Genomic DNA, 14004 nt, shown 5'->3' on the forward strand with positions numbered 1-14004 from the left:
TCTCTTGATTCCTATCCTAGTGGTTTTAATTTTGAATGTGAGTTAATTTAATTGATTTTTTTCTCCTCCCCAGGGGAGCTAGGTTCGACCCCCAGCAGACTGATTTTGCATTCACCTTTTCCAACCTCAAGGATATCAGTATTCTGGAGCCATTGTTCTATAATATTTCAACTTGAATGTATCATCTCACCATTGTAAAATTGGAATCCTATCAAACTTTTTAAGAAGGAAAAAGCTTATTTTTGTTCTTAAAAAAAAAATCCCTGTAATACTACTAAGATGTGGCATATGTAGTGGGTCCTCAATGCTAATATTTCATATCAGAATGTGCTCTTCAAATCATGAAATTCTTTCCCCATCATTTAATTTGAGGTTCACAAAAACCCAGTGAGGTCAACAGGCAGTGGCTGCCTTCCTCCATCATGCTTTCTTGTTCCCCTTTTTGCAAATGAGGAAATGGAAACTCAGGCTTTCAATGGTAAGTCCAAGGTCATTCATTCAATATATGATAGAACCAAGGCGAGAACTCAGGTCTTCATAGTTCTACATAGACTGACATAACCATTTTTTTATCATATATCACATATCATATAAATCATTTATTCCCAGGAGAACTTACTTGGTTCACTAATTTTTAAAATTACTTTTATTTTTTTAATGGAGGCACTGGGGATTGAACCCAGGACCTCGTGCATGCTAAGCATGTGCTCTACCACTGAGCTGTACCCTCCCTGCCCTGATTCCCTAACTTAGTCATTAGTCTAGTGCAACACTATGGCTATGAGTGTGAGCTTTGAAGTCAGATTGCCTGGATTTGCATCTCAGTTCTGCTAAATCTTCAGCAAGTAAGCCAGTCTGAAACTCAGCTCTATAATGGGGATAATAATGCTTACCTCACAGAATGTTTGTCAAGATTAAATGAGATTCTCCTTGTGAGGCTCATAGCCCATCTTCTCCGTACATGTTAGCTATTATTATACTTTCACCAGATTTTTAATAAGATGATTTAGGCAGTCTGCACTCTCCTGATACCTGCATTGATTTCGCATTACTCCTCTGTTCTTTGCCGCTTCCCCACCCAGCTCCCTCACCGGGTATTTGCTCTCTCATGTTTAATACAAGACGGTACTAGACATTACCGAGATTATATGATATTTAAATCATAAATCATTATGTCATCTCTAGGCTTTATTGGCACACGTAGCTAAGCGTTATTAAAATATTATTTAAGCCAAGAATTTCCCATGAAATATTAAGGCTTGCTAATTTTTTCCCTACGTTTTTGGCCAAAAGCCTAGATGCCTTGTGTTTCCAATATAAAATTTTACTGCATCTAATATACGCTGGAAGTTCAGTCAAGTGGGAACAAAGAAAAGAAGCTCCTATTTTCAGGTGAACTTTTGTCACCCCAAATCTGCCTTTTGCCACTTTCTCTTGCCCGTTCACCAAGGCGACAGCAAGTTCAGTGCCTGGACCAAGTGCTTGGCACTTAGAAATTGAAGTGATAGGTCTCTGGGAGAATTGGGGGGTGCCTCTCTAAAGTATGCTTGTGATTGCCATATGGGTTGAGACTCCTTACATGAGTGGGATGGTGCAACCCCAGGTGAGTGTTACTGCTCATTTTGAATGGTTGGCTGTGAAAAAGAAGTTCCACAGGCTATGTGTTACGCAGCCATTCCCACAGGGAAATAAAACTTGGGCTCCAAAGTCAAGACTTGGAGGTAATTGCTTATGACAGGAGATTTTGTCTTGTTTTCTATTTTTAAAGAAAATTACGTCCTCCTTTTGGACTTTCCCTCTCTCTGGTGCAAAGGTAGGTGTGGGAACACATGAAGAATGCCCAAGAGTTTAGTCAACGACCTCACTCTCGTGCTCATGTGACTGTTCTTCCTCTCTCCAAATTCCCCCTTTTTTTCCCCCCCAAAGGAAGACAGCCAGTAGCCAGTGCAGTCTCATCACTCTTTTTCTGGAACTACTGGTTGTGACTTGAGTTCATATTCTTGTTTTCATGTCACTCTCCAGATGTGTTAAATTCTTCTCAGCAGAAGACATGACTTCCAATTGGCTTATACCTTCTGGCCACAGCTTTTTAGGCCAGAGGTGGATCCTTAACCCACAGTGAGGTAATGCAGATTTGTTCAGTCACACGTAAGATAAAAAGATGAGCTTAACAAAGCAGATGTTGATACTTGGAAATTGACAGTCTGAGAAATGGAGATGGTTGTGGATCCGGGCGCTCCAAGATTTCATCTGAGAGAGGAGTGGGTCATAGAGGCTGCACCGGCCAGATGAGAGCGGAGTAGACAGAGGGATGGAAAAGGCCACACAGAAGGGCAGAAGGGAGCCGCGAAGACAGAGAAAGAGAATTAGGGAGTGGACGGTGCCTGAACTTGGCCCAGTCCTCACTGTCCCTGACATCCAATAGGTCTGCATTTCCTAGATTCCAGTGCACAAGCATCCTGTCAGTAGCACCCCTGTCTCTCTACTCCCATCCCTTCATGTTTTAAAAGTGCCATCTCTGGATTCAGACAGATTTTCAATCAATGATTTGGGGGTAATTCATTTAAATACTAGCCTCAGTTTTCTCATCTGTAAAATAAGGACAATAAAGGTAGTTCTTTCAGAAGATTTTATACTGTTTTTCATATACTAGAAAACTTTGTACTCCCTGACAAATGATCTCTCTGACTCACACTTTGTTACACAAAGGTGACACTTAGCAGATAGTCAACAGATTATCAATCAAGATGAAATAACCAAAGTTGATGCTCAGGCAGCCGCCTCTAGTAGTGGGACAACCACCTTTCAAAAATGCCCAGTTCACTACCTTTCTTAACAATTACTATCATCCCTTTGTCGGACTAAAAAGAACCTGCTCACAGTAACCCAGCAAAGTGTTGCCACTGTTATCTTAAAAACTGGTAGAAAAAGTGGGTTGAACTTCCTATCATCGGAAATACATTTTATGACTTATCAAGAAGTGAAATTTCTTCCTAAGGTGACTTTGTCTCTGGAAGATACATTTGAAAAATTTTGCAATTGTAAGGATCTCTTTAGGACGTCCGTTCTAAGCACTTGTACTTGACTTATCTATGCATTGTGTTAATATATGCTGTAAAAATTCATAGCAACTATATACATCTTTAAGGCAGCAAGTTAAGATAGATGTGAATATATACACTCGTATGTGTGCTTGGGGTGGTGGGGGACACCCACGTGTACTGAGAGGTCAGGACAGAGAAGTGGAGAAATAACGTGTGAAAGAAGGTTCCTAGTACACTTCTTTGGATTGAAACTGTGGAGGATTCTGTGTATGTCTATCAAAGGATTAATGAACATTTCGGGTATCTGAAAGAGATTAAGAATTTAAAAAAATTGCTCTTTACTTACCTAGTCTTGGAATAAAGCTCCAACTACTATGAGTCAAAGTACAAATACTTAGATATGGAACAGTTGGCCTAAATTCACTTGGTTCTGATAATATTAAAGGTCAATAGTCTTTCCCTTCATAAAAACTGATAACGTGTATAAATAGCACATACTGTAGCCCTCGCTAAGAGAAAAATGAGAGTGAAGCAGCATTAACCTGTGTTGCACTGTTGCTTTTATAGGAACAAGTTATTTATTTTATGCAAGGGACAGATGAAGTGAAAAAAATCAATCGTCTGAAAACAGTTCTTTGCCATTAATATATTGTATATATTTGAAGATGGTCTGTGATGGTTGGTGGCACTGAGATCCCAGAAGGCATTCTTCTTCCAGCCAGTTAACATTTTTAGCGAGGTATGACTCCCTTAATCTTTGTCAATTTAGAAACAGGGCATTGGTGATCGTAGGATGAATGCCTAGGGAAGGGAAATTAGCTACAGCCCATAGAAAAAGCAATAATTTAAATCCCATGGAGTGCATATGTAGAACGAATCTATCAGCTTTCGTATGTCAGCAATGATGTTACCTATAGGAAAAATGTGAAGGTGGAATGGGGAATCACTGTCACAGGCAATCTGCCTTCCTTCCATCTTGTGAAATATTGATAGTGAAACCTCCCTAAACTGGTCACATTTACACACTATGAACGTTTGAAAATATGAATTCAAATTCAGCAGAGCAATGTGCAAATGATTAAACAGGTAATTCAGATGTAGGGGAGAAAAGCTTTGCATCTTGGTGAGAAACTTTTCCCTTAGATCGCATATTGCTAATTAAACCACAAAACAAAATAAAAATAACATTCAGAGTCCCTGTTTCTATCTTCTCAGCCAAGTTTCAGTTCATTTCACTACGTTTCCCTTATGATGGAACTAAGGCAATTCATCCAATGACACGGAGAGACGTGTTCTGGAAGTCCAGGATAGGTTAACCACGGCAAAGACAGGAAGCATGCGGAGATCACCTTCCACAAGCATGTTATGTGTAATAAAAAGAAAAGAGGGTGGTGACTGGGGTAGATCAGTGACTCCCAAACTTGGCCAATTATAAATCTTACCTAGAGGCACTTGCTAGAAATACATCTACAAGCCTTGTCACAGAAGAGTTTGAGCTAGGTGAACCTCACCAATGCTTGAGCAAACCTGTTGTAAATGATGTGTAGTTACTAAAGAAAAAATTCAGCTTAAGTTACAGGATACAGCCTCTTGGCTACTGTTTCTTATGCTAAAAGGTTTAAGATGAGAAGATTGCACTTAACTCTGGATAATGGGTTCATAAGGGAATTATCATAGTAGTGTAAGTCACAGAGCTCCAAAGAATGTAGCACCAAATAAGTGACAAGAGATATATTGGAAGACAACCATAAGAACTGATCAATAAACCTTCGGAAAAAGTCCAGACATCCAGCTACTAGAGATGTAATAAAATTTAATGATATAACTTTTCCACTTGATGGAAACTTCCCTAGACCCTCTATATAAAACTAATGAAGTGCATGGCTGTGGCAGGTGTGAAACAAAATTGTCAAAGGATGATCAGATATTGCCTTGTCAACTGGTGTTAATTCACATCTATTGATCAGTCCTGATTGATATCCAATGAATGGTATTATAAGTGGAAGAATGATCACCCTTTTTAATCGAGCAAACAAAAAGAGTAATTTATTATACAACACCAAAGCAATGTATTTTTACAGTAGGATAAACATAACACAGAAAACGAAGAGTTACAGGCACGTGGCTAGTGGTGAAATTGATCAATGGATCAATCAACTACACTTATTGGGGCCTGCTGTGGTCCAGGCACTTGTGTTATAAGCCAAGGGCACAGAGACAAACAGGACGTGGTCCCGGACATCAAGTATCAGTTACTCAGAGGGGCCTTCTGGTATCTAATCCAGAGTGAAGTTGACTTTTGAATTGATCATGAGGAAGAGCATGAAAGTAGAGGATGCACAATCCTTTAAGAGGAGTATTATTTCTCTCTCAACATTATCAGTAACCTTGCTATTTTCACATAAAGCTTAATGTACTTACTGCTTTTAACGAATATTAAGGAGTTACAATTGGTAAAACTGATTTGGTGAATTTAGATGTAAATTTGTGAATATGAAATTTGATTTGGGAAAGGCTGGTCTTCTATAAATATGCATCTATTTAGTAAAAACATATTTCAAGATGAGTCATGTCTAGATTCAAAGATCATGTGTATAACACAAGTGATTAAACAATTTAAAAAATCATCCTTGAAATTTGACTCAATTTAGTTTTGTAAATAATTAAACACTCAACTTCAGTGACTACAGGTTATATGGGAACCAGTAACCATTTAGGTGTAAAAGTGGTGTGATTTCCTGTTTAGCAGAGTTAGATATGCTTCTGCTGACATTACGTTAGCAGTATACTTTACAAATATTGTGAGGGATTATTTCTAAGGGTAAATCCCCATTTCTCTGTAAGAGTGAGGAATAACTTGGGACTAAGCATCGTGTAAATTTAGCCTTACAAAGCATTTGCATAGCAGAAATACTTCCAGGAGATGGGTGGATTGTTTAGGAAATATTTTCAAGATCAAATCAATAGTTACTGATTTTGTTCTGTTTTGCTTTCAGGAAACAATATGAGGAATTTTTTCCCAGTGCAGTTTATATATATACTACAAAAGGTGACAATTCAAGCTAAATAACGAGGAACACTTTTGTCCATCTTTGTGAAACTTATTTTAGGTAAATGTCAGGACTCTATATTCAGGTGCCAGCCCAGTCCTAAGTTCTGGATACACAAACATTACAGATTTTCCAAGTATGAATATACAATACAATAAACTGAAGACAAGAACTACAGGAAGGGACTGTATATTGTCATTTTCCATCAACTGTAATTCTTCAAAAATCTTACAAGCACATGAATCCTCACATGAAAATCAATGATATTTACCAGATGGGCACAGAATTGCAGTAGAAAGCTTTGGCTGCTAGCATGACTTTTGAGTATTTTTTGACTTTATTTATATTCAAGCAAAGCATAACACTAATATCCCATAAATTCTGACGTACTCTTAACATGCACATTAAAATTAGAATAAAATTTTGATACACCTTTTACATGTACATTAAAATGAGAGCAGGAGCAAATGTATACATGTATGACACCAATGGAAATAAATGTCTAAAAGATACCCTCTTCCTCCTAGAAATAAACATGTTTTTAATATATACATACCTACATATGTATATTCATGTATGTATGTATACGTGTATTTTGTGAAAATAAGGCCACTTGCCTATGTTCCTGAATCTTGAAAAAATGTGGAATTGCAGGGCTTGAGGATCATAACCACATCTAATGATTAAATCATGGAAAGCTGAAGCTGTCCTGCCACTGCAGGACTAAACCTAATTACTTTCTGAACTTCAGTCTGGAAAAGGCACATTATACCTGGTATCTTAAGACCCCTGCTCCTACTAGACAGGGAACAGTGGAAACTTTGGTGTCATTTTTCAAATTTTTCAAACTCTTTTTATGATCTTTCTAGTTAAGGTTTTGGCTTTACAGAGTTATTAAAAATATGACAACCTGTTGGTGACTGGAAACAATTTAGATGGAAAAAAAGAAACCAATAAAGAAACATCTGTGTTACTAATGGTAATGAGTACAGAAAAAAGTCTCAGATAGTAGATCATGAATTTTAGGGGTTCATTTTCTAACTGATTAGAAAACCTGTCCTCTTTTTAATTTCTTCCAACATCTGGAGACACCAACACAAAGAAAATTTTATTCTCACAAAGAAGAGTGTAATAATACTGAATCCTCACTGTAACTTCCACGCCTGAGAGCTATTTCAGACTTAAATATAGCTGTTGATTTACCACATACAGGAGCTTACATGTTTTAATACAACCTGTTATTTTTAAAGGTAATATGGCTTAATCACCAGAAAAACATCAGTAACGAGCGTATGAAGCAATAATAGCTTGGAAAACAAAACAAAGAAACCAGGAAGAAGAGATGTCAACACAGAAAACACAATATTAGCTGATAAAGTGTTATCATTACTCGTTACAAAGTCCCACAACAGAACAAGTAAACTTTACAAAAATGTGTCGAAGTTTAAGATGCCACTTTCCAAAGGTTGAGCTCATGATCCATTAAAGTAGATTATGACGGTGTTGTGCTAAATACACGTATGGTTTGAAGACATCCCTTCACATGTCTGCGCGAACGAAAGAAGCAAATACTCCATCTTCCTGGGCCAAGAGGCTTTCTGGAGTGTCATATTCTAAAATATTTCCTCGCTTCATCACAATAACTAGGTCCGCCGTCAGGATAGTGTGAACCCGATGCTGTGAGTGAATAGAACACAAGTATTCGTTACAAATTTCAGGCACGAGCCAAAGCAATGGAAAATGCATATTTCAGCGATTATTCAAGGACATTTTTTTATCTTGGGGAGCCAGGAGGTGCAAGGGGCACAGACCCTCTTTTTCTTTCTTATTTAAAGTACGATTTATTTACATACTTTGAAACCCCGGCCAGTGTTTTATATAGGTTGTATCAAACTGAGTGTAGCTAATATAGGAATTTCGTCATTTTCATGGTAGTATAAACAGGCTAACAGATGTCTGTCAAATAAATTAAATAAGCAGAGCCATCGTGAACCAGTTAGGTTATAGTTTAGTCTAGACTAAAATTATCTCTTGTGTAGAGTCAACTAATTCCCTGGGCCAACACACAATTTGGAGAACTCCAGAAGGTGGTTCAGTTCTGGGAAGACAACGTGGAGAGGTCCATTCTGGCATGCAGTGTTAGAAGGAATTATCCACGATGTTAGGCATGCTGTCTTTTTGTCTTTAGGCATCCCTGCCACTCATTCATTCTCTCTCCCCACATGGTACCCTTTGGAGAGATGCTTTGGTGTTAGGACTTCATCATAATAAAAGCTATCACTTACTGAACATACACTGTACATTAAGTACTCCACACACACACGTGTTAATCATCAGAATGTTCCTCAGCTGTGGGTGCTATCTCTCTCCACTTTATAGGGGACACCCTTGGGGCTCATAGAGGTAAAGATAAATCAGATCACTTTGATAATAAGGAGCAGAACCAGCATCAAAACCAGGCTTCTTAACTTCAAAGTGTGAGATATTTCCACTCTGCCATCAGACTGTTTTGCAGAGAGTATCTGGTATTTTAGAGAATCGTTCACCTGTCAATATTAGCATTATGGTTAAGAACACAGGCCTTGAAGTTAAAGTGGACTCTTGTTTTGGTTTCACCCCCTGTTAGTTGTGCCATCTTGAGCAACAAACTTAGCTTTTGTATGCCTCAACTTCCACATCTGTAAAGTGATGGTAGTAATAGGACCTGCCTTGGTGAAGATCCATGAGATAAACCAAGTTAAAAAATATTCAGCACCTTGTCTGATAAACACAAGCAAATAATAAATGTCAGCCACTGTACTTTTTGACTTTTAGAATTTACAAGGAAATAAATCTTTGCAGTGGGCTTTTTCACTACTCTTGCTAAGACCAGTGCTCCCAATAGAAATATAATGTGAGGCATGTGGAATTTAAATTTCTTGGGAGCCACAGTTGACAGGCACAAATAAACAAGTAGAATCCATTTTAATAATGTCTTTTAACCCAATATACCCCAAATGTTATTCCAACATGTAACCAATATAAAAATTATAAGTGATATTTTTTTATTTTCTTCTGTCAGTACTAAGTCTTTGCAATCCAGTATGGATTTCACACTTACAACACCTCTCAATTAGGATGAGCCATATTTCAAGTGCTCAATAGCCACATGTGGCTCAGGGCCACCATAGGACCTGGATCAAGCAAGTCAAAACACTGGCATGCTAGTGGGACTGCCAAACCTAGGAAAAACATTCTGTTTAGCTGCTACACAGTCTTCCAAATTGTCTTCTCCTAACAACCCAAAGTCCAACCTAAGCAACCCAAAGTCCAACCTGAAGCCATCCCCAGAAGCAAAGGCTTAACATTTGCCCAAGGCCATGTATTGGAGTAGTTACAATGTTCATGCTTTCAGAAAAGCAAGCAGTCATAGTTGGTACTCACAACTATGGGGGAAACAACATGTATGAGTGGGATAAAGATGCCAGCTTAGAACATGCACCATTTTGAACATCTTGAGACAAATCTCCATCATTCACTAAATACTGGTAATTAAGGATAATGTTTGTTTATCTTTGAGAAAGAACTAGAGCCAAATGCATACCTATGCATTTAGAAGAAAATAAACTTAATAAGCTGTTTAATATCTGCTGTGCATTTTCCTTCAAACAATTAATTCTTCAATAACCATATCATAAATATAAAAAAAAATTTGACTTCCAAATCCATAAATGGAATATTATAAACATTTCTCTGCTATTCTAAAATGTTCATTTTTTCCAAAATATTGAAAAACCTGGCCTATAGAACTCAATATACCCAGTGTTTATTCCATTACTCCAAAATATTTTTTACTTGACGAAGTGTGGTGTCAGTCGTCGGAACGTTGATGACATTTTCAAAATATTTCCAGAGAAATTAACCACATCCAGGGTGAAGAATAGATCACTTTCAAAAATAAATGCTATGTACTTTTTGGGGAAATGAGGGCTTCTTTTTAGAAGCCAGAGAAAGTTATCTTTTTAAGTTGTTCCACAATTTTCAGTGGCACTTGGCAGAAGTAACAGAACAACTTTTATCAGGGAAGGAAAAATAGTGACTCTTAATAACACTGGGGATCGTTGTACAAGGGAGTCCACCACAAGTCGGTGCAGCTCTCCCTCCTACGAGCCTGGTGTGAGCCTCACAGTAATCTGTCCTGCCCCAAAGCTTTCCGGGTGTCCAGGGGAGAGAACTCGAAGTATCCTGGTGGCCAGCTCCACACCAGTGGTCTCGAAATTAGGAACAGGTGAAAGATAGACAAATAGACAGAAAAGTATTCAGTGAATGTAGGAGAACAGAAGTCGGGTAAGAGAACATAATTTTTTGGTGAAAAAATACAAATTATGCTCAAGCAATCTTCCAGGTGTTGACTAAGTGGGACCATCCAACAATATCATGCTCCACGCAGAGCAGAGAAGACTAGTCTTTTGAGTAGGCAAAGGTCTGTTTTCCCCCATTTTAATCTGCCCTTTTGGAGGCAACAGGAAGATCTTTCTCCCCCCAAATATCTCCTTATCTCTCAGTGAGAAATTTTTTGAAAATATTATAGAATCATTTTTTTCAAGTAGCTACTTCTCTCACTCATTAAGTCATTCACACTTTAGTGTAAATGGGTTAATCAGGTGACTCCAGGGCAGAAGGAATCACTGAGTTCACCAGGAAAGTAAGAGAAAGTGGGTTTTTCTTTACTTAGGCCCAGTTTACAGAAGGTGAGCCCAGATGGGGAGTCATTTCCAGCCACTGTGAAAAAATTGCCCTTCCAAGGATACCCATTCTTCCACACACCATTCACAAAAACAGAAGCATGAGCACGCACTCCTTGCATAACTCCCATGAGTCAATGGTTAAACTTGAGTAATTACTAAATGACACAATGCATTCTTCAGGATAGGTCAGGAACATGTACAGTGCTTTAAGGACACTTACAGAACATCCCCCAAGGAATAGTGAAATTGGTCCTTAGGCTAGAGGTAAATCTGGCTCCCGGGTTTTCATACTCTCTCTGGCACATGTATACGTTTGAGTACACAGTTATGTGCCTCACTTGTACTGAGCATCACTGAAGCATCTGGTTGAGTTGATTTGTACAGTAATACCCTGGAGTTAGTTCCCTCACCACATCCCTCCCTTTTAATCTCTGCATTAACCTTGCCTTCCTGGGGGGACGTCGCTAAGATAACTACCGGAGAAGGGGGTACTCGGCAGGGGAGCTCATGATGGTCTACTTGTTGGTCATCACCAAAGTGGAAAAGAGGCCGTTCCTGAGAGCGAGCAAGTTTGGAGCAGTGTCACACTCCACTAAAATACCCTCAGATAAGACTAAGACCAGGCCTGCGTCCAAAATAGAAGAGACACGGTGCTGGAGAGAAAAGAGAAATGGAAAGAAGAGAAGAGAGTCAGCAAGAGGGAAAAGGTCCAAGTGATTCATTTAAAAAATAGTTTTGTTAAACATTAAGTCTAAGCGTGAGTAAGAACCCATCCAGCTGCAGGAGAAGAGAGGAAACCATGGCCCCTTTGAAGTAAGCTGTAACATGCATGACAAAACGTTAAGCAATTCTTCAATTTGACTGGTGCTGTTTAAAATCAGAGAAAGTATATGTATGTCGGGGACATTATGCTGTACACCGGAAATCGACACCTTGTGACTTAATTATATGTTAATAAAAAATTTAAAAATGAATAAAACCAGAGAAAGTATTTGTCTCTGCTGGGATCTCATTGCCTTCTTTGTGCAAGCAGTTAAGTCAATAGGAACAGAGAAATTACGTGTAAATAGTAGCAGAATAGGCAGTCAAACTTACGAATTTTGCTTCTGACACTGCTCATCAATTAGATTATTGAGAAAAGAATGATCCTATACTAACTACCATCTGTATCTGGTGACAAAGCCCTGGCCATGACTTGCTGGAATCCTGAGATTTGGGATGTTCTATCATTGTAACTTACAGGAGGAAATAGACCGTTTGGAAAAAAACAAGGTAAAGGCTTTTGAAACATAGCTGTTCTTTTTTCCTTTTTTGCACAGACAGACTTATTAGCAGAGGAATACAGGATTTGATACAAGTATATTTTAATTGCTCAGAAATAAAGAATATTGAATCTTGGAACAAAACCCAAAGAGGAGTAAGTTAAGTGTCTCCCATACTTACAGCTATTGTAACAACGGTGCGGTCAGCAAAAGCTGTCATTACCACTTTCTGCAAAATGTTTTCCTGCCAAAAAAAGAAAAAGAAAAGAAATAGAGTCTGAATTTTTTTTGGACTACTTTCTCTTGCCATAATATTTTGTCCCCAAGAATAATGCTCCAGCACGCCCAGTCTCTTCTGAGAACGTTCACTGCTAAGTCTCCTGCAGAAGGTAAAACAGGGCGCAGTGCCCACCAGCAAGCTCAGGCTGGGTTCTGTACACATTACAGTGTCTTCAAAATGCAAATAAAACTCGGTGATCAACCGGGCATGACTGATAGACTTATTGCCAGGAAACTGAAGGAGGAATATGAAACCAAATGGGCGTGGAAATGCTCATTAGAATTATGTCACAAAAAGGGATGTATTCAAAACTAATGAAACCCTAAAATAGTGTTAAATTTTGGGTCAGAAAAGAAGAAAATTAATACATGCCAAAAATTTGGATGTTGACCCCTAAAAGGACATTCCTGGCAAGAACTATTTTTATTCCCACTGGAAACCATTTTTATCATTTTATTTTAAAAAATGTTTTGGGTAAAGATTCTATCTCTCTCATAGAGGTGGGGAAACAAAGCTTGATTACCTAGGTCTTAATATGAAGGAGTTATTTCTTCCAATAATTTGGTTTATTACCAATTAATTAATGCTTTTTATCTTTCTGTCTCTCATCTCTACTGAGGCTGTTATCCTTATAAATAACCTCCAATATCGTAAGACCTTAGCAATTAATACTAATTTTGATGTAGCTATGTTTACTTAGTGACATTGCTTGATTAGAAACTATTTGATTGCTTTAAATTAAATTAACTTTGAGAAGGTTATACAATTTTGTATAGAGACTTTAACTGATTAGTCTTACTTAATACAAAGAAATGTTTGTCAAACTAACATCTCTATATAATTGGCTCTTAATAATCTTGAAACTATTTTATCTTTTTGGGTAGTTTTACTCAATCTAAAGTGTAAAGCAAGGAAAAAAACAAGGTTTTTATTTTTGTCCTTTCTGATGCCAAACTTGTAATATCAAGATAACTTTTATAAGAACAACATTAATTGCTAGCTTATATAGTTTGTGGCTTAATGTGACATTTTCCCCACTCAATCACAATCTTCCAGACAAATCCTCCTTAAACGTATTTGATGCTTTTAAATGATTTCTTTCAAAAGGCAAAGTTTCTGCCTTGTTACCGTGAATACATTGAGATGGTCCTTATTAATTCTAGTGGATCCCTCTTCAAATTGCATTAGAAGATGATTGGTTTTGATTATCAATAGACTCGATTAAATAGAGATTTGCATACTTTGTTTTAGAACTTCCATGACACAACATTTGAATACTTGAATACAGGAAAGTACTCTCATCAACTGAGCCCTGGGATTTTACTGTTTTGAGGATTTAAAAATGATGGCATTGGGAGTTTGAGATTTCGAGATACTAACTACTATATATAAAATAGATCAACAATAAGTTTATATTGTATAGCACAGGGAACTATATTCAATATCTTGTAATAACCTATAATGAAAAATAATATGAAAGCAAATATATGTAAGTATATGTATGACTGACGCATTATACTGTACACCAGAAATTAGCACAACATTGTAAACTGAATATACTTCAATTAAAAAAAGTGATGGCAGATTTATTTTATGTTTATTGACAATAGAAACTCCCTTTAAACAAGAGTCAAGTCGACT

General features: G+C 37.6%; 1 protein-coding gene across 9 annotated transcripts in view; it reads right to left on the reverse strand.

Annotated features, from left to right (window-relative positions):
• Positions 1 to 6267: 6267 nt before the first annotated feature.
• Positions 6268 to 14004, reverse strand: part of ABCC9 (ATP binding cassette subfamily C member 9) — a 106567-nt gene continuing 98830 nt past the window's right edge. For 7 of the 9 annotated variants that reach the window (XM_074357778.1, XM_074357781.1, XM_074357779.1 and 4 more), the window contains 2 exons: positions 12265 to 12327; positions 6268 to 7771 (listed from right to left, as the gene is read on the reverse strand). In XM_074357778.1, coding sequence (XP_074213879.1) covers positions 7634 to 7771; positions 12265 to 12327 — 201 coding nt within the window. In that variant the 3' untranslated portion in view covers positions 6268 to 7633. Of the gene's footprint in view, positions 7772 to 11298; positions 11475 to 12264; positions 12328 to 14004 lie in introns of all 9 variants that reach the window. The other 2 variants (XM_074357782.1, XM_074357780.1) reach the window with 1 other exon arrangement.

The sequence above is a fragment of the Camelus bactrianus genome, chromosome 34 (genome assembly GCF_048773025.1).
Source record: "Camelus bactrianus isolate YW-2024 breed Bactrian camel chromosome 34, ASM4877302v1, whole genome shotgun sequence".
In the NCBI taxonomy this organism is placed as follows: Eukaryota; Metazoa; Chordata; class Mammalia; order Artiodactyla; family Camelidae; genus Camelus; species Camelus bactrianus.